Raw genomic sequence first — 23078 nt, 5'->3', positions numbered from 1 at the left:
TTTACTTAACAGATGATGACTTGGAGACTCACTTGAAAAGGGTGAACACCATAATACTTGGTTTCGCTGCAGAGGGTTACAAATTCAACTTCAAAAAGTCCAGAATTGCCCATCTGACAGTCCTATTCTTAGGATATGAGTTATCAAGTGAAGGTAAAAGCCTGGCAGACAATTTCCTAGAGAAATGTGCCGTAATCCAAGCTCCAAAAACACTAAAAAACCTACAGTCAATTCTAGGCTTCCTAAATTTCGGAAGAACATACATTGCAAATTACGCAGAAAGGGTCAAACCCCTTTATGATCTAATTAAACCAGACTTTAAAAGATCCAGTTGGACTCAAACACACACAGAAATTTTGAGATCCTTACAAACAGACATGCTAATTAAAACAAAATTAGAAACCCGTGATAATACACGCAACCTTGTGATCCGAGTCATCCCAGGGAGATGCGGATTCACATACCTGACCTCTAATGAGGGAGAAAAGGTACCAATTGCATTCAAATCACACATGTACACAGAAGCTGAACAGAAATTCAGTAATACAGAAAAAATCATTCGTGCAGTTCAAACCGCAATAGCTAGAGAAAAAGACATAGCTGACGGTAGACATATCACAGTCAGAACAGCAGAATCAGCCTTTGAGGCACTAACAGCACCGTGTAATTTACCAACAACAACATTGAATCCGGAATGGATACAATGGGTGAATTCAATCACAACGGACAAAGTATATTACTACTTTGATCCAGAACTAGAAGAATTAAGAAATCTAAAATATGAAAAGACGTATCCTCTGCCAATCGACATTCTGCCTCTAAGACATTACGCCTGTGTAATCTACACAGACGGACATGCTCAACCCTCCGTTTGGGGAGAACATGCATACAACCCCACATGTGAGATTACAAAAGAAGTGTGGCGCGGAGGTAAATTAAAACCTCTATTAACAAAATCACACTCAGTAGAAACTAATTCAGAAAAACAAACTGAAATAATCGCATTGAAAATGGCGCTAGATAATGCGGATCGCGAATTCCCGACACTTATAGTGTCAGATTCATATTACTGCGTCAAATCATATAACAGCGATTTGCAGACATGGATTCAGAACGGTTACAAAGATGACACAGATGCACCAATAAAGCAGAGACTGCTCTGGGAACAAGTAGCTCTTTTGAAAAAAGAACTACCAAAGACTCACGTGACACACTCACTGAGTCATCAACGTGATGGCGTTCACGTTGTAGGGAATTCATTGGCTGAAGCAGCCGCAGCGGCAGCCACTAAACCGGCTCCCGTAGATCGAAAAAAGCGTACATTAAAATACATTGACGGTGAAACATTGCTGGCGGTGAAAACGTCATCAAAAGGCGACTGCTCAGCGTTACAGATCAACTATCCACTCAATTACACATACATAATCGATGCAAACTCCGTCCCTTTTGCTCGAATCCCTGGAGTGGGGGATAGAGTGATTCCAAACATGGACAGGAGAAACTTGTTAATCGCAGACGCACACATGGGCGAGGGTCTCAGACACCTTAAATTAAAAGATTCTCTGGAAGAATTACAATCACGGTACTGGTGGCCAGGCATGAGCCTGCACTACACCATGTTTGTAAAAAACTGCCCAAACTGCAACAGAGATCGCAGTGGGGAGAGAAGCAGTTTAATACCTCGTCGTATCAAGGCAGATAACATCACCACTAAAAAGAATGGCTTGCGATTAACATATACAGGCTAGTTTCCACTTATAATGTAGATCACCAGCACTCGGCTGACGTCCGGACTATTATACAAGATTTGCGAGTCTAAATGGCATATACGCTAAGAGCATGTTACGTTCGACCATTGTTTTCACTCTGGCACACCAGCCTGGGGGGAAACATGGCCAAATGAGCACAGCCCAGCGGGAATCTTCTCACTTCCTTCCTGAGGGTACGGGATAGTCTAAAGAAAAAACCAAGGCAGAAAGCAATCTATAATAGAAAGGATATTAGGTTCGGGAGCTGGGTGGGTCAAACATCTAATAAGTGTCCAACGTAGTCTAAATAACTTGCCAAGAAATTCTCTGAAGGGATTCAGTCCGTACGAATTATTATTCGGAACTAGGATGTTGATCTCTGACCTTGATAGTCAGACTTCAGTGGTAATAGAAAAAACCTTTGATGTCAAAGACCGTTTGGCTATTTTGCAGGACTTAAACAAAACAAGAAAAGACCTGAGCAACATACAGTTGAAACAACAGCCAACGACCACTGAAGAATCACCACCTGTCCCAGCAAGACCTGTCTGGATTCCAAAAGTCGGGGATCTAGTCAGGGAGAAGATCGCGGTAAAGAAGGAATTTGGGCCTTCTTACAGAAAAGCAGTTCCTGTCTTGTCTGTCAACGGGACAAGATCAGTTGTACTACCGCCACTTGCTGGAAAAAAGGAGAACCGAGTTGTATCCATCGACCTGGTAAAACCACAACATGTGGCCGATAACAAACGGTAGGCCAAGTGGACTCCCAATAAGTAGCAGAACACCAAGGTTTGCTACCAGTACAGAGGTCCTAACAAAGAGGCTCATCACATTCGAAACGCCTACAGAAGAACAACAAGGACTATGCAACAATGCAATAGAACTAAGACCTCTGAAAACCCAAATAAAAACATTTAGCAGAGACACACCAATCTATACTGAAGTACCAAGTGACAATGCAAAAAACTAAAATCCTGAACCAATTGGAACAATTGACAGAACTGCATCTGGTTACTTCATCAACTTCGATGATTCCTCTGAAGGCTTCAGTGAACCAAAGACACAGCCATCATCGAAATCCTTTAAAGACAAAGCTAAGGAACTTTTGAAACAACTGAAAGAAACATATCTGGTTTCTCCATGGATTGAATTTTGGGTGGGTTTTGGTACATTTATCCTCATACTTTGGCTCATCATGGTATTTACTTTGGGACGCTTCATTGAGGGAAAATATGCTAAAATGGACACAGCAAGTCAGAACATCAACTTGGTCCTCAAACCACACACATCTTCACACGTCGAGAAAAGAGAACTTTCTTCAGCCAACTTCACAGCAATTCCAATACCTGGTGGGGTAGCCTGGGACAACACTGACTATGAAATTTATGGTCCGGTCGAGATCCTGAAATATCCACACCAAATCAAGATCTCCTTGAGTGACTTTGCAAAACCAAACTCATTTGCTGATGATTGGGACTTTGAAAGTATTAACAATATGATGTCGGACTTAGTAATGTCTGCTAAATTTACAAAACATGATTATTTGCAAGGTTCTACAAATTATGATAGTATGTATTGCTATAACCATTATGGTAACCATTTTTTGCATAAATCTGCACAACCTAGAAATGTTTTAAATTATAATCAATGGGAACATTGTGCAACACCTCCAAAAGGGAGTTCAAGAACCGTTTATGACAAATATTCATATTTTTCAGGTTTTAACATAACTAATGCTGAAACATTTTATTACAAATTGTCAAACAAGACAGGGATGAAAACCATGATAACCAACACAAAATTGATATATTCAGATTCATTCTTTGAAAAAATGAATACTTTTGGATTTGATTATTGGGACAAAAATGTTGATTTGAAAAGTGTTTGGGGTACAAAAGAATGGCAAGTACAGGGTTTAGAAGATTTGTTTAGAGCCTGCATGATCCCAGAACAAATGATATTTTTAAATGACACTGTTCAACAAACCACCTGTCTTGGCTTAGCCAAAATCAAAGATTTAATTAAACCGTCTATTCCAAAGCCAACAATGTTTAGCAACAGCTCTGATACAGATGAAGAAATAGACGTAAACCATATACTAAACCAGAACAGAACACATCCTGATTGGAAACAATGGTTGATCTGGCCCATAGATACAAATAACTGTCAAGAAAGATTCCTGAATAAAACACAGGGTTTTAAAATGACCAGGCCAGACCCAAGATATCCCCAAAGACATCACCCAGGGATAATAACAACCTACAGTGTGGGCAAATTATGCCTTCAATGGCTACAGTCTTCCACACTGCCTGAAATTAAGCAACACCTAACTTTACTTACTGATGGTGCTGACTTGCGTGATTTCATACTGGGACCACGCAAACAGCGTCAAAAGCGTTTCATAGCAGCCTCTGTATATGCAGCATACAATGAGGCCTGGAAGGTTACTCAAATTGAAACAGCAGAAAGAATACGGGAAATTGACTGTATTAATTTGGAAAAATCACTTTCTGTAGTGGATAATGGGTTAATGACTCTGTCCTCCAGAATTTTTTCATTGGACAGCATTGTGTCTTCAGCAATCGATATATTATCGCAAGACTTACTGTTATTACAACATGGTCAGTCACAATTGCGTTCTATTGTACAGCTTGGCTGGACGTTACAAAATCTGCGTTCAGGCTATGTGCCTTGGCGTTTAATCAACACAACGTCACTATTCCAAATCTTTAACCTTACTGATAGACAAATCGGTATGGCGCAAAAGGGTGCTGATTATACAATCTTGAGCATTGAAAAACTAGAAAGATTACCAATGACAATGTCAGAACGACCTGTCAGTGAATGGATAATCCACGGAATCATAAATATTCCAATCTCAACCTTCAGGTTTCAATACTGCCAAAAATATATACAGGCTGGCATGTACGAGAAATTGGGAAAGGGGTACCTTAAAACAACTTGGAACCTGCCCTATTCACATGCATGTGTCAGTAATAAAGGACAGAAAGTGTTTCTTAGTGGCAACAATTGTGCTATGTCACTAAGCGGCACGCTTCTGTGTAACGGAATTAGTTTGCATGGAGCCTGTGAAGGGAATTCATACAACCTTTCATGTCACCAGCAAGGTGCACCTGCAACTGAAATAGAACCATTCTTTCAAAGACTCTATAATGGGAGTTACATTCTTATTGTAGACCGCAGATGTTGCAGTCTTATGCCCGGGACTCCTTATCTAGTAACTACAACGGCGAAGGTCAAGTGCTGTGGACGTTCTTTATTCCCCAGCTCCTTTCCAGACAGGGAGGCAAGGGCATGGCCCGGTTTGAAAATTACTTCTATTCGAATAGATACTTTAAGCAGAATGAAAACAGTGCTTCTACAGACGCCTACAAGGCTCACGTCATCAAAAGAAACATATGATCTACAAGTCGCAAGGACGACTGCAGAGATACATACATTATTATCAACTAATTCCCCCGTACATTTCGCGGAAATCCTAAGCGAAATCTTAAATATTTCTGATACCACTGGGGTCTCAAAGGTATTTAAGACAGTATTTTCGATGGCATTAACACCATTCAAAGCCATACTGGGTATTTTTCCAGATTTCGTCCATTCGATTTTTGGCGGACTTCCCCTGATCCTAGGGCTAATTGCGGGAATCCTATTCCTAGTCCTTATTTTTCGTTATGGCAACCCATGTCACAGATCAAACTCTCGCGACAATGGAAGATACGATCCTAGCCATTGGATACCGGGACCGGATATCAAAAATCCTGGGACTCTCCCGGCTTAGAGACCTAAACATGACTTGGTTTCTATCATTTCGACCAATGTGGCAAAGGTGTGTTTTACCTGTACTAAGGTGTCTGCTATGCGGAGAAGAATGCGTGTTAGACACCTGTCTGACGCTACAATCGGATGCGCCGGTGGATGCAGATACACTGTTGGTTCCTACCAAGGTTCACGCTTTGTGCTGCCCTCAAAGGCTGCCAATCCTGATGACGGCATTCCTGGAATCTTCACCACTACGATTGAAGAGTAGTGAAGTTCAAGATGAAAGCAACATCGAACAGGTACGACCTTCTGTCAGCAATGCAAATCAGAATGTCAATGGAGACAATCATGCGCATGAATGCATGGTTACCCCTATTTCCGACTTAGTGGAACTTTCCCATGAAGCTGTTGACAGTTTTTTCGAAAGCCTGAATGATATGATGTTCTCTCCGGAACAGAAATAGAGACTTTTGAGTAAACTCGCACACGGCGTTCCCTGAATTCGGCCTTCAACTTTAAAAATAAAGTCACATGAACAATTACCATCCAGTTCACGGACAGCAAATTTTTCAGCATGCCCCTTAAAATATTTTTCTACATATTTTTTCCCGGGACACTGATCTTCTGCTTAAAGTAAGAAACTATTCCTAGAGAACTAAGATTTCTATTTTTAGATACTTTATATAGACTTTAGCTGCCCGCTGGTAGGTTCACAAATATTTTATTATGTGATGAAATGGTCTCGGACTTCCTTTCTGTATAGCCGTATTAAGAGCCATTTCATGTGTATTTCTCATATACCAAAAAGCAATAATGCATAACAATGCGTGTTTACTTTTGCATTTAATTCATAGCTTAAGTGCATACAATATATATGACTGTAATTTTTCAGTATATTTGAAAATTTCGAAATGCATTTATGTATTTTGGGGTGGTAAGGTATACACTATACTCTATAGTATGTTGTACTATGTTATACTATGCATAGATTAGTAGATATGACCATAGTTAGCGTGGAGTGGGTGTCGTGTATTTCTATAGGTTCTGAATCAGTCCCCCTATTCCTGACCCTATTCTGGTTAAACTAACTATCAAGTTAACTAACAGTCAGCCCATGAGGCAAGAAATCCCCCATGATGCAGATACCGTTATCTGACGCAGTCACACTACGGCACAGGAACGTGTTATCTGATTAGGTCATAACGCTTGAGATCTAATTAGACAAGCGACATTCCTCCAGCCCCTGATAAGGCATACGACGTTCTCATAACAAATCAAACCTATGACAACCTGGATAATCCGTGCGGCCATTGTTTTGATTTCACAGAGAACTTTTGCAAAAGAATGTGCTAACGAGCAAGTCGTATGACATCTTTATTGACGTACCTATGTCCATCCTTACGTCAATCTCGGCACCTTTAAGGTATAAATATTGCCGACCTTGCCCTATGCAAACACACGCGTGGTGACAAGACGGAGCAGCCATACTTGCCGAAGCCGAGAGCAGAAGCAGACCCCGCTGGCAGCAGCCCCGCCTTCCTGACGCGCTGAGAGACGCGCTGCTATCTCAAGCCGAGAGACCCAGCACCGGCGCTTCCGGGTAGCCCTCGCAGGCAGCCTGGAATATCGAGAGCAGAGAAAGAGATACCATTCCTCATCCATCCTAAATTCCAGGTACAGAACTGAATAACCCCTCACAGAGAATTCTTTAGTTATTCACTTGGCAAAAACAAACTTAACTTAAACTGTAACTTTCTATTCCCGCCCACGCATTAGACTTAGGTCAGGTACACGGGGTAGGCGTATTTAGAAACACCAGTTGAGTACGTTTAGTCAAATGTATATGTGTATGTAAATATATTTTAATCATTTTAAACATCATATGGCTCAGAAACCATATCAATGTTTTTACAGTATTATTTTATACTATTGCTTCTAATGTATGCACTTTACTTAACTATAAGTATTGCAATAATATCGATCCATTTCTCATGTATGAGAAAAGAGACTGATCAATAAATAACATCTTTTATTGAACACGCCCGTCTCTTCCTTTTCTCTACATTCTGATGAGACTAAGAATGCACGTACTGACTGAGTAAAATAATTGCCTTGTGCTCACACGACTCTCGAGATTGACTCTTGATTAGGGGAGAGCAAAGTTGTCATGTTCTATGGTTGTCAGAAACTAAATCCCTTCTTGTCTAATCAGGGGAGTTAATCCTTCCTTGAACATTCGAGAAAGTTTCTAGCGAACTCTGAGCTTAGCTGGCAAACCCAAAAATTAAGTCTAGTATCGACAGTAGTAGACCTAGTTAACGTCTGGCCTAGGCCTTTACTGCTGTAGGTACTATTCCAATGCGCAGAGCCTATTGGGAAAATAGGAGCTACACTACAACGTAGCCGCCTGACAGATGTCTTGTAAGGGCACACCCCTGCCCAGGGCAGTGGTAGCCGCCGTGGCTCGGGTAGAATGAGTCCGCAATCCAGCAGGAGGCTCCTTCCGAGCCAAGGAGTAGCATGCCTGGATACACAGGATAATCAACCGGGAGATGGTCCTCTTGTGCACCGCTTTCCCCTTCTTCGTGCCCACGTAACCAACAAAGAGTTGGTCATCCACCCGGAACTGGCGTGTGCGATCCAAGTAGAAGGAGAGCGCACGTTTTGGGTCCAGACGGTGGAGCCGCTCTTCCTCTTTAGAGGGATGCGGTGGCGGGAAGAAGGTTGGCAAGGTGATAGACTGCCCGATGTGGAAGCCCGTGACAACCTTGGGCAGGAAAGAAGGTTTGGTACGCAGCACCACTTTGTCCGGATGGACAGAAAGGAAAGGTGGAGTACAAGAAAGGGCCTGGAGCTCACTCACTCTCCTGGCAGAGGTGATGGCAACCTGGAAAGCAGTCTTCAAAGTCAGAAGGCGAAGAGGACAGTTGTGAAGTGGCTCAAAGGGAGCGCACATCAGAAATGTAAGAACCAGGTTCAAGTCCCATTGAGGCATCACAAACGGAACAGGAGGAAACGTGTGTGTGATGCCCTTAAGAAATCTGTTAACAATAGGGGACTTGAACAAAGAAGGTTGATCAGGCAGCCTGAGAAAGGCTGAAAGGGCAGAAAGGTAGCCCTTGATAGTGCCCAGAGCAGAGCCCTGCTGGGCAAGAGAAAGAAGGAAGAGAAGGACCTCAGAAAGAGGGGCATTGAGGGGATCCACAGCCTTTGCTGTGCACCATGCCACAAATCTGTTCCACCTGCAGGTGTATACCGACTTTGTGGAGGGACGCCTGGCTGCCAGAATGATGTTACAAACTTCAGGAGGCAAGTCAAATGGCCTCAACTGTCGCCGCTCAATCTCCAAGCATGGAGGTGGAGACTGGACAGGTTCGGGTGGAGGACCGTCCCCAGCTGCTGCGACAGAAGGTCCTCCTGAAGAGGCAGACGAACCGGGGGATCGACTGACATACTGAGTAGCTCTGGATACCAGTACCTTCTCGCCCAGTCCGGAGCCACAAGGATGACTTGGGCCCAGTCGCGCTTGATCTTCTTCAGCACTCTGGGCAGAAGTGGTATAGGCGGAAAGGCGTACAACAGACCGCAACTCCACTCGCGACGAAAAGCGTCTCCGAGCGAGTGCCGCCTTGGAAATTCCAACGCGCAGAACAGATGACATTGCGCGTTCTCTTCGGTGGCGAATAGATCTAACCAAGGCTCTCCCCATTGCTGAAAGAGGCCTTGCGCCACGTCCGAGTTCAGACTCCATTCGTGATCCATCATGCACCGACGGCTGAGATCGTCCGCCCTGGCGTTCAGAGAACCCGCCAGGTGTTGAGCCACCAGGGTCACGCCCTGGCGTTCCAGCCATTGCCAAAGGCAAAGAGCCTCTTAACAAAGGATCCACGACCCCACCCCGCCTTGTTTGTTGCAGTACCACATGGCGGTGGTGTTGTCTGTGAACACCTGCACTACACTCCCCCGGACAGAGGGGAGGAATGCCTTCAGTGCTAGACGAATCGCCCGTAACTCCAACAGGTTGATGTGGAGCCGGGCCTCCGCCGGAGACCAGAGGTCTCTCATCTCCGCCTCTCCCATGTGGCCTCCCCAGCCCTGGAGGGACGCGTCCGTCACAACTACGTGCTCCGGTTGGGGAAGGGAGAGGGACCTGCCGCTGACACAATCACGGTCCGTGAGCCACCACTGCAGCTGTCTCGCAGTGCCCTCCAAGATCAGGACGTGGTCGGATAGGTTGCCCTGATGCTGGGCCCACTGAAACTTCAGGTCCCACTGCAGAGCCCGCATCCGCCACCTGGCGTGATGCACCAGCAGGATGCAGGAGGCCATCAGCCCCAGAAGCCGCAGCGTCAACCTGACCGAAACCCGGGATAACGGCTGAAAGATGGGAATCAGAGCCTGAATATCCAGGACCCGCTGTTCGGGCGGATAAACCCGAAACCGCGCCGAGTACAGAACCGCTCCGATGAAGAGGAGCTTCTGAGAGGGGCACAGATGTGACTTCGGCACATTGATGGAGAACCCCAGCTGGTGCAGGAGGTCCGCCGTCGTCTGGAGGTGGCTGACGACTGTCTGGGGCGAGCCCGCCTTCAACAGCCAGTCGTCGAGGTAGGGGAAGACTGAAACCCCTAACCTGCGCAGATGAGCTGCGACCACCGCCATCACCTTTGTGAACACCCGTGGGGCGCTGGTAAGGCCGAAGGGGAGCACGGTAAATTGAAAGTGCTCGTGGCCTACCATGAACCGCAGGTAGCACCGGTGGGCAGGCAGGACGGGGATATGAAAGTAAGCGTCCTGCAAGTCCAACGCTACCATCCAGTCTCCCGGGTCCAGGGCAGCCAGAACCTGAGCCAGAGTCAGCATTTTGAACTTCTCCTTCCGGAGGAAGCCGTTGACGTTCCTTAGGTCCAAGATAAGGCGTAGGCCCCCTTTGCCCTTCTTGGGTACCAGAAAGTAGTGGGAGTAGCAACCACACCCTACTTCTGGTCCAGGAACACGCTCGATGGACCCCTTGGCCAAGAGGGCCGTAACTTCCTCCTGCAGAAGTCGCAAATGATCCCCCGATACACGGTGGTTCTGCGGTGGCATGGCTGGAGGAGTCGCCTCGAAGGGGAGGGAGTAGCCCCTTCGGACGATTTGCAGCACCCACCTGTCCGATGTGACAGTGCGCCAGTGGAGGTGGTGATGGCGAACCCTGCCCCCTACTGGCGTCACATGGGCCTGAAAGCACGGACTAGTAGGGTTTTGAGGCGGATGCTGCGGGGGAAGGTGTGGACTGACCTCGCCGCTGCCCCCGACCGCCCGGACGGCGGTTCCCACGGCCGCCACCGCATTGGGTATTGCCCTGCAGTGCGTGGCTGGCGGCGCGTATGGGCGCACCCCTTCCGTGGCCACGAAAGGAGTGAAAGGCAGCCGATTGCTGGCGCTGGCCCGAGAGGCCCAAGGACTTGGCCGTAGCCCTGGAGTCCTTAAAGCGCTCAAGCGCATGGTCTGCCTTGTCGCCAAAGAGGCGACGGCCATCGAACGGCATGTCCATGAGTGTGCTCTGAACATCTGCCGAGAAGTTGGCGGACCTCAGCCAGGCGTGGCGTCTGACCGCCGTTGCCATCGCCCTACCCAGCGAGTCAGTGGTATCCAGCCCACACCGGATGGAATAATTGGCTGCATCCCGGCCCTCCACAAGGGCTTGGCCGAGTTTGGCCCGTACCCCCAACGGACACTCTGGCAGCACTTCCGTGACCTTATCCCACACAGAGTGGGTGTAACGTCCCAAGAGGCAGGCGGTGTTGGAAGACCGCAGTCCTAGACTAAGGGATGAGAAGATCTTCTTCCCTTACTGATCATACCTCTTGGATTCCCGGTCCGGCGGGGCCGACGGGAATGCGGTCTGGGAATTGGAGGCCTGGATGACCAGGCTCTCGGGGGTAGGGTGGGAGGACAGGAAACATGGGTCGCCCGGGGCTGGGCGGTGGCGTCTGGCCACGTTCCTATCTACGGGCGAACCCGTAGCGGGCTTGGACCAAGTGCCCAGAAGAATGTCGGTCAAGGCCTCATTAAAGGGCAGCAGAGGCTCGGCCGAGCTTGACTGCGGTTTAAGGACCTCAGTGAGGAGGTTAGTCCTCACGGCCGCGACGGGGAGCTCAAGGCCCAAGGCCTTGGCAGCCCTCATCAGCACCACACTATATGTTGCCCCCTCCTCCGAAGCCACGGTAGGAGGGGAGACAAACCCAGTGTCCGCAGAGGTGTCCAGGCCACTGGCCTCCCCAAGGTCTCCTGTCCAGTCCTCCTGAGACTGACACTCCCTGGTCAGAGGGTCCTCAGACCCCTCCCAGTCCTCTTCATCACCCATCTCCTGAAATTCAGGGTTGACAACCAATGGGGCCTGTTCATAAAAGTGAAATTCACCAAACGACGTCTGGAGCGGCGCCCAACGGGGCCGTTCCGACGGCTGAACAGGAACGAAGGCAGGACCGGGGCTGGCGCCGCCCGAGGACGGCGCCGGAGGCGACACCTGAGGGTCCGACACCGGGGAGGTCGTCAGATCCACCGGCGACAATCCCGAACCCGAAGGAGGACCAGCGGCGTCCTGCGGCGCCGGGCCCGAAGGCGCCGGCGGCGTCGGAACAACTGGACCCCTCGGCGCCGGGCCCGAAGGCGCCGGCGGGAGAACGGGGGCCTGCGGCGCTGGGCCCGAAGGCGTCGGCGGCGTTGGGGCCGAAGCACCCGACGGCGTCGGGGCCGGAGCCGCCGACCCGCTAGGGCCCCCAGACGGGTCCGCTGGGCCCGAAGGCGCCGCGGAGCCCGTCTGAGGAGAGAGTTTCCTCATGGCCATGAGGAAGCGCTCGATCTCCTCCGGCGTCGCGTTCAGCCCAGGGACCGGAGGGTGTGGAGCTGCATGCGGCGCCCGCGACTCCGACGGAGCCGCGTGGGTGGTGTCACCCGAACCCCCAGCCGCATCGTGCGAGCGTCGGGGGGAGTCCGAGGAGCGATTATGCCGCTTGGACTTCTTGTGCCTCTTACCCGACGACGACTTCGACCGGGAGGAGTGCGGCCTACCCTCGGAGCTGTGGTGGCTCCGAGCCCGCGACCTGTCCCTCGACCTCCCATGGGATCGGGACCTCTCACGGCGCGGGGCCGACTGCCGGAGCTCGAGGCGCCTACGGGACCGCTCCCGCCTGGCCGTCGAGGAGAGGGCCCGGCAGTCAGAGCAGGCCTTGTCGTCGTGGTCGACGCCCAAACATGACAAACAGACGCGGTGAGGATCCGTGACCGACATCAGACGGTCACAATCGTCACAGTGCTTGAAGCCGGGCATCCCTACGGCACCGTTCGGAGTCGAGAGACTTCGAAAAGCAATCAAAAAAGATAAAAAAAGTTAGTCAAAAATGACTAGGGTTACTGCTTTTTCCAGATCTGCGCTTGCTGGCGCGGAAAAAAGAATAACTGATGTCAGCACGCGGAGGCGGCGTCTAAGTACTCCGACGACGTCATCACGGCGCCGACGACGGACGCGGAGCCGCAGACGACGCCTACCGACGCGCAAAGGTACTGCTACGCAAAAGTTTCCGGATCCAGTCTGACGCCTGGAGATATTCTAAGGTATGGAATCTAATACTAACGTGTCTCTTTCAGATATATCTGTACTTTTTGCTTTATCTGTATGTAAATATCTGATATTAATCTAGAAATTATGTAAAATATTCTGAGATTCTTTTTTTTTTATTTCACTCTGCTAACATGGGATATTACATTTGTCTGAATTTTTTCTCAGCCTTAGGTTTCCTTCTTTTCCTGTTAAGTTGAATAGCATATGTCCATCACCTGCTCGATGCTATCCTTTTCTTAGTGAGGGCTGTTGATGTCACTCTATCCTTTTGGCATGTGATCTGCTCTCTCCCCTCTCTCACGTCTGGTGTATTCCTTTCTATTCAGTAATTGGTCAGTAATATAGCTCTAATGATTTTTGCATGGGGCAAGTAAGAATGCACTTTCCTAGACAATTACTTCCACATTCATGATCATAAAAGGTATGTACAGGATTGTGAATAGATCTGTAAATCCACGTGTGCCAGCACCAAGTGACGCCCTCAAATACTGCAAACTCTATTAGTAATCCCCAAAACGCCTAGAGTATTTAATTTAAGGTATAGTATTTCAGTAAAAAGCACACCATAAGGGTGCAGAGTCCAGTGACATTGTAATATCCTTACATTCAGTGCTCTCCCAGTTCACCTGTTTCTGGGTGAACGCTCAAAACACGCCACTCATTTTACACATGACCTTTCTGTAAAAGAATTACTTGCCCCATTTAAACTTCAACAATCCTACACGAGTCTGCGCAGAGGTCAAATGCAGAAAAAATCCATGTTGTCCGGATCTCTGCATTCAGCAATTAGCAAGCTGCATCAACACAATATTTTGTGGCTGCTTCCTCAATACATTCTCCTCCATCTCTCAACCTTGAAGATCTCCCAGAGAGCCCAGGTTCAGCCAGCCAGCCAAATGATTTATGCAGCCAGATGGGAAGGGCTAATGCTCTTCAGAATAAGTAGTGCACAGCAATAGATAGCTGAAATAGGAGTCAAGATATGGTTCCGCAAAGGCTATGGTGGTTGTTCTGAACATACTGAGCCTCTATTCAAGCAACCTACACATCTACAAGCAGAAATTATCTGATGATTGTAGGTGGAGGTTTCACAAGGTTATGTCTACTATAACTTTACGAACCATGAGCAGGATTTCCATTAACCCCTTCGCCGCGGGGCTAATTACCCTGCGGCGCTGGGGGGAGAGGGCGCAGCTCCACGGTGCTTGTGACGAGCTCGGCTCGTCACGCTGCACGGTGGCGCTGTGCTCATGACGAGCTGAGCTCATCATGACCACGCCCGTTTTCGTGGAACGTCAGCACAGCAGGGGAATTATCCCAGAGTGTGAGCCACGCGCGGGTCTTGACTAGCTCAGCGCAACCGTGCCTCATGACGAGCTGAGCTCGTCATGAGCACGGAATGTCTTAAACAATGCCTCATTTCCCTCGTACTGACATGGTGCTCAATAACAAGGTGATGGATGGAAGACCTGAATTAATCTCATCCACTAGCAATCGCTCTGGGCCACATTCCAGACCACAATTTTTCACCCACTGTGCCACTCTAGACAGAGATCAACCTTATGCAAATCAATCTTGGTCCTGTTCCAATACGAACAGCCCAGCCCAAACTGTCCGGCCAGGTCCCCTCTAAATAGGAACACGAGCAACCCAAGATCGGTTTTGACCTGCTTAGGTCTTGTGAGTCACTGCTTTAGGCCTATGGCACAATCAGCAGGCGTCCCATGTCTGGGAATACCTAGGGTGTATATTGCAAAAACAACAAGGTGATGAAAATAATGTCAATCGCTGGCAATTTTTCAGGTCGTATTCCTGACCATCTTTTTCTCTTTCACAGTGCCTCTCTAGGCAGAGACGGTTTTATGCAAGCATTCAATGCATCACATTGCTGTATTCAACACTGTGATGTACTATGTGTCACTGCAACAAAGTTGAAGTGCTTGTGTTGCGGTTGAGAGAGAACCTAGCCAGGTAGTTCAGGGTGGACTGTTACTACTGGAGCAGGGCCAAGGCTAAATTACCTATGGCGGGTTTAAGCATGGAGAAGCATGGCTCAATGGTTAGAGCGTCAGACCCTGATGCAGAGGTCTGGCCCGGAACCAGGGTTCAATTCCCGCCTCGGCGGCTATTGGACTCAATTTCCCCGGACCTGATAATTCTCGCCTCGGTGCCTAGTCTAATCATGGGTCCCACTCTGTGACTCTGGGCAATAGCTTGCTTAATCTCCACAACGGCCCCAGCAGCGCTGTGGATGCCTGGTTTCACCTTGGGGGTGCCCAGGAGTGGACATTTCACAGGAAAGCCAGAATGGGTTCCACAGCGGTATGAATTCAGCGCTACGAGGCCTCCGGGTAGAAGTGCGCTATATAAATACTCTACACATATAATCTGAGGAGGTACGGGCGATAAAAAAACAAAATGAATTCTGAATGTAACTCCAGTATTTGCGCTTCTGTCTAAGTAACAAATTGTAGCTCTGAGCGTTGCAACACTCTACAATCGTACTTTTATCAACTTTTTTTGGAATCCTTAATAGGCAGGTTATTTTACATACAAACCTTTAAATATGTAAGTACAATGCAAAGCAACTGGTTGATTAACTTGAATACGTACAAATCGTGGCAGTGTTTTTGCATTCCTAGGTTCGATTTCTAATGATTTTCGAAAAAGATAATCTTCAAAGTCTTTTTCCGTGCTGCCATTCATTGGACTCAAATTTTCAAAAAACCGCTGTAAGGGACAACATTTACACAAATAAGCATTTCATAGGCAAACAATTAAAAAAAATGTTTAACATTCTTGTGCAACACACATCAATAAAAAAGGCAAGAGAAAAATGATTAGAACATGCGAGCCCAACATGGTTCTCACAAGGCATCAAGAACATACTTATCTGGCCCTCAAAAGACCTTACACAAGAAAACCATCCAATATGAGAAATATCTTTAGGGTGTACTGACGTGGGTCCCTAGCTCATGTTGCCACTGGATTCATGCTAGCCTGGCTGATGAGGGGTGTTACACTGAAACCAGTCCCAGGATGCTTGTTTCAGGTCCAGGGAAGACCTGGTTTGGCAGTTCGGGCTGGACTGTTCCCATAAGGGACAGGGTCAAGACTGATTTGCATATGGCTGGGTCTGAAGAGGGGTGGCGAAGTGAGATAAAGAACGATGATGGATTAAACCCAGATCTGTGACTGGGGCGAGTGTCTGAAAAGGTTCAGTGCTCCGTCCATCATCTCCTTGTGTTTGCTCAGATCTTAAGTTCCCTGAAGCTGATCACTGTATAAAAAGACTGAAAATGTCAGTTTTATTATATGATTGATTTAAAGATGTGAGGTATCTAGCTGCTATTGGAAGTGGAGGGAATTCTGCACCTAGTTCAAGGATGCCACTGCAAGGGGATATATTTTGAATAATCTGTTCAACTGGCTTGAATTTTATGAGCATCTCCATCTGAAACCACAGAGAAGAACTTACCATCATTACTTGAAATGCTATAACTAAAGCAACACAACTAAGGTTTTTTATTCTGCCACACCCTTTTAAATACTAGACAAAAGATATAACTAGGTCTAATCAACGTAATAATAGGGTAATATCGAAAATAACAGTACAGAAATGTATTCTTTCAATAAATCTTTCCTTTGATAAAAAGTCACTTCTTAGGATTGGTAATATGAAGTAAGTCTCCCAGCTACCAGTTCTGACCCAACTATTTTCAGGATCTGTTCAGGTTAGAATAAACACCGGCATCAAGCTTGTGAGAAAATATGTGCGCCACTGCAACCTACATTGCGTTTGGTTATGGAAAAGTTAACTAAAGCACTGTTCAGAATATCACTGGGAAAAAGTCAGCAAAAGTACAAGGCTTTATTAGTGGTTTCTTCATATTTAGGAACACCCCAAGTGTGTGCACCAAAAGAAGGGTAACCTGAAGATCAAAAACATTTTTGTGGGAATGCTTTGATAAGGGAGTTATTTAGTAAGGGAAGAACAAGTTACTTACCTTTGGTAATGCTCTTTCTCATGGATACTCGGTCTACATTTTTCAACCATTATACGGAGTGCTACTGGGTGGAGTCATGCGGCTCCTGGGTGATTCCATACTCGCCCTGAAATAACAGCAGAGCTTCATGTAAGAGCCTCTCCTGCGATCTGATGTCAGTTTCTTGTATATACCCTTTTCACACTCTCAGATGAACAGGTAAAAACAACTGTTGATAGCATTGTACTGATCTCTAACTTGGGACCTTTCCAGAAGGCAAAGAAAGGCCATTCCACAGAACGAAACGTTGGAGGGCAGTGAGAAAGCTTCAGGTAAACAAGAGTACCCACCAGAAAAGGGGCTACTAAAGATAAGTAACTTGTTCTTCAGATGGATACTTTTAACCACTGATTCCACACCTTTAGAATGGATACAAAAGCAGTACCTCCAAACATGAAGTGTCTGCTGAATGGACTCAAAACAAAAAGTCCTGCAGAACTAAGGGAAGGAATTGCCCATCCGTCTGGATTTGGCTGTCATGGCAGTAGGGCTTTGTAAATGTATGCACTGACGCTCCCATCCCTGCCTGGCAATAGCAGGAAAAGGCACCTCTCGCAGTCACAGCGGCCTAGACCCTGGTTAAATGGGCTCTCAACCCCTCAGGGGGCTGTGTGAAGGCCAAACCATACCAAATATTGATGAAGTGAACTATGCATGACAACAGGGTTGGAAATAAAAGCCAGGGCATTCCTCCTTTGGATAATCTGTAAGTCCTATCTCTCGCACAAGATGGATCACCAATCTGGGAGGAAATATAGAATCCTGTGTCCTATCAGGCAGGCATAAACAGCTAAAGTGGCTTAGTGGCTGTTGTGGCAGGAGAAGAGGAGCTGGAGAACTGATGTCCCTCGGGTCATTGCAATGTCTGCCAGGGTCATGTCTGCCTGCCCTGCAAGGACTGACTATAAAAAGGCTAGGGGCCAGATTAAGGTAAAAGCAGTTTTGCGAGTCCTTAATAGCGATTTTTAGGGAATCGCTATTAAGGACTCGCAGAATGCCATGCAGGTAGGAATCACAATATTTTTTGCGATTCCTTAATATTCCTTAATTGCAAATTGCGATTCGCAATCAAGGAATACCTTCCCATTCATTCCTAAGGGTCTAGAGGCCCATAGGAATTGCGCAAGCAATTTACGAGTACCCAATAGGTACTCACAAATTGCATGCGCAATTTCAAGGGTTCCAGAGGGACACCCAGTTGCACCCCTAAAATGTACATGTGTGCACATGTGGAGCACATACAATGCCCTAAGGGCATGAATGTGTGCCACATGGCACTTTTAAAAAAGCAAAAAGGTGCTTTTGTAAAGGAATTCGCAAATTACCACCAACTTGAAGTTGGTGGTAATTTGCGATTCCTTAAGGCCAAATCACACTTTCTTTTGTGCTTCTTACATTGCAATCAAGAAATTGTAATTTGCGATTCTTTAAATGCAATTGCAAGCTAGGGAATCGCAAATTTTGCGATTCCATATTTTGCAAGGGAGTTTTTGTGTGCTACATTGCACACTGCTAATTTGCGATCGCCAACGCTAAAATTTTGTGATCGCCAACGCTAAAATTCTGCAAATTTCAGCGTTTGTGATTGCAAATTGGCTTCCTACATCTGACCCTTGAGTAGTCCCTAAATTTCCATAACTGACAGGGAATTGTTTTGCAGTAGTTAAAAGCCCCAAAGAAACACACTGTTGCCTTTCTTTTTGAAGCGTTGAGATCTATCAAAGAACATGTACATTAGCAATGCCTGACCATAGGCAGAAAATCTGGTCGACCTCATGGAGGCGTGTCTGCGGAGAATGACACTGGTACTAACTGCTCTGCCAATGCAATCTGCAGTTTCTAAGGCAATTCCGATGCACCCTGCCTATCATGGATCTTCTGAGCCAAAGAAGCCCCAAGATCTTCTTTAATGGTTGGCAAGATCTTGCGGGACATGTTGCTTAAAACCATGTGTGAAACATCCTGAAAAACGGATTGCGTTTATGCACTACAGTGCCAAGCTTACAAAAGAAAACATTTGCTTGCAAAAATCATTAATCCTTTTAGATTCTCTATTGGGGGCAGGTTATAAAAGATTTAGGATTGACCTTACTGGTTGAAGACTGTTCAATGAGATCACATTTCTGGAACTTTATTTTTTTTTTTGAGTTTTCTAATTGCATACAGTAAAACATAGAACTATACATTACTGCGTATTATGGAATATTGTTGGCAGATTAGCTTCATAAAACTTATTTTCACCCTAACCATAAGAGTCATAACCCCAATGTCGACTGTAGCCAACCAAAGCCGTATATTCTCAATCTGAATGTTTTGCAGATATACCACTAGGAGTTCCCAAGTTTCTCTGGGCCGAAACAAGGTAGGCAGGAGTTCCACATAAATAAATAGCTGCTCTTTACAATAAATAAAATCTGATAGCATGTCCTTGAATTTGGGGGCTCGCCCTCTGCCCCATCTGCATGCAACCTTACGTTTTGCCAATAGGCTCTCCGCAACAAGCTTTCTACGTGGTGTCTGTAGCTCAGCCGCATAGCCGAGTAGCCCGAGCGTAAGGGACACAGGAATAGAAGAGCGAATCATCGTGGAAAGGGCAACAATCACTTCCTGCCAATAGCTATACACCTCTCCGCATTGCCATGCAGGATGAAAAAACCCTGCTCCCTCCTGTCAGCACATATCACATTAATCATCGTCCCTCAATTTAGATTTGCATAGTCACATAGGTGTATAGTAAACTCTATGTAAAAATTTTAAATGTATAATCGGCAAGCGACTGCTTGCCGTGATGGCTTCGGTCTGTGTGCAACAGTACACCCATTGTTTGTCTGTCAGTGGCACATCAAAGTCGTGATCCCATGTCTCCCTAGCCCCATGCTTCGTCTGTGGCCTCTCCAGCAGAGCAGTGCGATAAATTCTAACACAGCGTGTTCTGGCCCTGCCATTTTCAACAGATTGTGCAAGGTATCTAGCGCGGGGGCTCCTGCGGGAATCCAGGGATGTTGGCCCTGACTTCATGTTTCAACCCATTATATAAAAATACCTCCAGCGAAGTGGCATTTTCCATTATTTTTGGACGTGAATCACTATTTTCTCATTACCATTTCTTGACAGAACATCGAGCACAGTTACTGTGCTGTAAGCATGCAATCCCCCACTTTTTTCACGAACAACCAGGAGAAGGTGGTAGCACACCTTAATGCGGCTGGTTACTCTTTATATCTGTTATTTTTATATAGATTTTCCCCTGACGAAGGGCAGTCATTGCCCAAAATGCACTGGGAAATGTGAAACGTTAACATACAATATGCATTTAGGTTTATTTGAATGGATTTATGATACTTTGGATTGAATATTTGTTCACCTAATAAATCCTTATCAACCTACATGAAAATTGGAATTTATATTCTTGTTCAACTGCTTTTGATAATCTGATTATATTGCATTTAGCCATTCCACTGTACTCAGGGGGACGTTGCCTAACCTAAGCAATGCTACGTTCCAGTTATACCCTTCACACTCAATGAGCAGAGAGTGATACCTCTGAGGCACGCAACTAGGGGTGGGCGTAGTTCGTGAAGTAGCGCTACGTGTAGCTACGCAAAGTGTACTTCGCACTACGTGAGCTACGCATAGCACTACGCGAACTGCGTAGTAACATGTTCGCACTGTGCAAGATGTCGTTTTCAATGATTGCACAGTGCCGGATGCTTGTCCGCACTGTGCAATAATTGAAAACGGCATCTTGCACAGTGCGAGCTGTACTTTTCTGCAGCTCGAGTAGATTTTTACTCTAGCTGCAGCTTTCTCAACGCGGACTGGTAGTCTCTCATTGCGAGCGGTCACGAGCATGCGCGACCACTCGCAATGAGAAACCTGACCTCCCTGCGTTAAGAATCTCGCCAGGAGGTTTATTTTCCATGCTCGCGATCGGCAACATGATGTTGCCGATCGTGAACAAGGAAAAAGTCTTGTGAGGATGTAATTTTGCTTGCTCGTGGTCGCCAACTTGACGTTGAGGGCCACGAGCAAGCAAGAAATGACTGCTGCACTACGCTACGCATGTTTGCACTGTGCTACGTGTAGTTCGCAAACTACGCGAGCGTAGCATAGTACTTTGCCCAGGGTTACACGCAACAACTTAATCATTGGAATTTATCTAGTAGTGCGTGTTCCACCATTTTGACTTGTATCATCGGCTAACTCACAGATCAAGGGGTGGATCAATCACACACTAGATATCCTAGCACCACTCAAGCCAGTTACCAGCAGGAGGACCAAACCCACTGCACTGTGGTTTTCAGAGGCACTCCAGGATTCTAAGAGATCCTGCAAAATTTTAGAACATGCGTGCCACAAAAAGTACAATGAACAACTTAAACTCACATACCTCGCAGCCTTAAAGACATATCACAAAGATCTTAGGCATGCCAATGCAGATTACTATGCCCTTTAGACTGAACATTCAAAAAATTCAACCGGGGAAATTTTTCAAATTATAAAGTCGCTAACCTCTTAGGAACGTACTGCAGCCACAACTCCTTCTCTGGACAGCTGCGAGCAGATTTCACAATCTTTTTTAAAATATGTCGACAACCTCTATACTTCCTTTCCTGAGAGTGCGAGGACCTTTAAAGTGTCCATTTCTAATGGTTCACTACCTCATGTTCCGGGTAAGCTTTTTAATCTAAAACCTATCTCAAAGTCTGACATGTGTGGCCTAATGCTTAAAGTTAAATCTGTATCTCCTTTAGACCCCGCATCACCATTGATTCTTTAACCGGGCAGAGTCGCCATTGCACCGGTGCCAATGGAGCTGCTTAACCTGTCGTTTCGCTCCGGCATAGTGCCGAAAGACCTAGATCCACAACTGCCTGACAATTTAAGACCCATCTCTCCTCTACCCTACTTTGCTAAAATTGCAGAGAAATACATCAATCAGCAATTAATGCAGTTTATGAAGGAAAACTAACTCCTCCATGAGACTCAGTCTGGCTTTAGAGCATCCTTTGGAACTGAATCGGCGCTACTTTTGCGTGGGAATCCATCCGTAAAATCACGGGTGAAGGTCAAACGGCGGCTCTAGTCATGCTGGACCAGAGCGCTGCATTTGATAAGGTCTCATGTTTTGCTACTTGATAAATTAAATCACGGAGGGGTAGGTGGCACTGCACTAGGCTGGCTGGCGAGCTTTCTGGAGGATAGCACATTTCAAGTTACTCTTCAACCCTATGCCTCGACCACTCAACAGCTGAAACAGGGTGTGCCTAAGGGCGCAGCGCTGAGCCCAACCCTTTATAACCTTTATATGCCACCGCTGTCAGACCTTTTGGACAAAGATGGGGTACAGACGGTGTCATATGCAGATGACAAGCCGCTGATCCTCACCTTGGCTCAGGACAACGACCAAGAGGCAGAGGACTTTAAGCTCTGCCTAGAGTACATGCCAAATTGGATGAAACATAGCTGCCTCAGACTAAACGCCAATAAATCGGATATTTTAGTGATAGGGAAACAATCTTCCATCTGGTCCCAGAGTTGGTGGCCCAGCATGTTAGGATTTTCAACCTTTCCAAGTCACTAAGTCAAAAATCTAGGAGTTTGGTTCGACTCCACTTACCCTTCTCCTACCAATCACAGGCACCTGTTTTGAGATTTTAAAAATGCTTTAAAAATCTTAGAACTCATCCCAAATACTGCCAAACAGAGAGCAGTCCAGACTCAGGTGACATCCAGGCTTGACTACTGTAATGTCCTCTATCTCGGGGCATCACAAAGTAGCATTTACATGCTCCAACGGTTGCAAAAAGCAGCAGCCCGGAAGCTGTTAAACATCCCCAGATATGCATCCACTGGATGAGCCTTGGACACCCTTCATTGGCTCCTTATTCAGGAGAG

The 23078-nt window shown here is 46.6% G+C and overlaps 1 protein-coding gene across 1 annotated transcript in view; it reads right to left on the bottom strand.

Annotated features, from left to right (window-relative positions):
* SOS1 (SOS Ras/Rac guanine nucleotide exchange factor 1) overlaps nucleotides 1-23078 on the bottom strand; it is a 780124-nt gene that overhangs the window by 126599 nt on the left and 630447 nt on the right. Inside the window, exon 19 of the mRNA XM_078649204.1 lies at nucleotides 15748-15864. Coding sequence (XP_078505330.1) covers nucleotides 15748-15864 — 117 coding nt within the window. The remainder of the gene's footprint in view (nucleotides 1-15747; nucleotides 15865-23078) is intronic.

This window comes from Lissotriton helveticus, chromosome 6, assembly GCF_964261635.1.
Source record: "Lissotriton helveticus chromosome 6, aLisHel1.1, whole genome shotgun sequence".
NCBI classification, from domain to species: domain Eukaryota; kingdom Metazoa; phylum Chordata; class Amphibia; order Caudata; family Salamandridae; genus Lissotriton; species Lissotriton helveticus.
The sequence above is the reverse complement of the archived record's forward strand: the minus strand, read 5'-3'. Positions and strand labels throughout refer to the sequence as shown.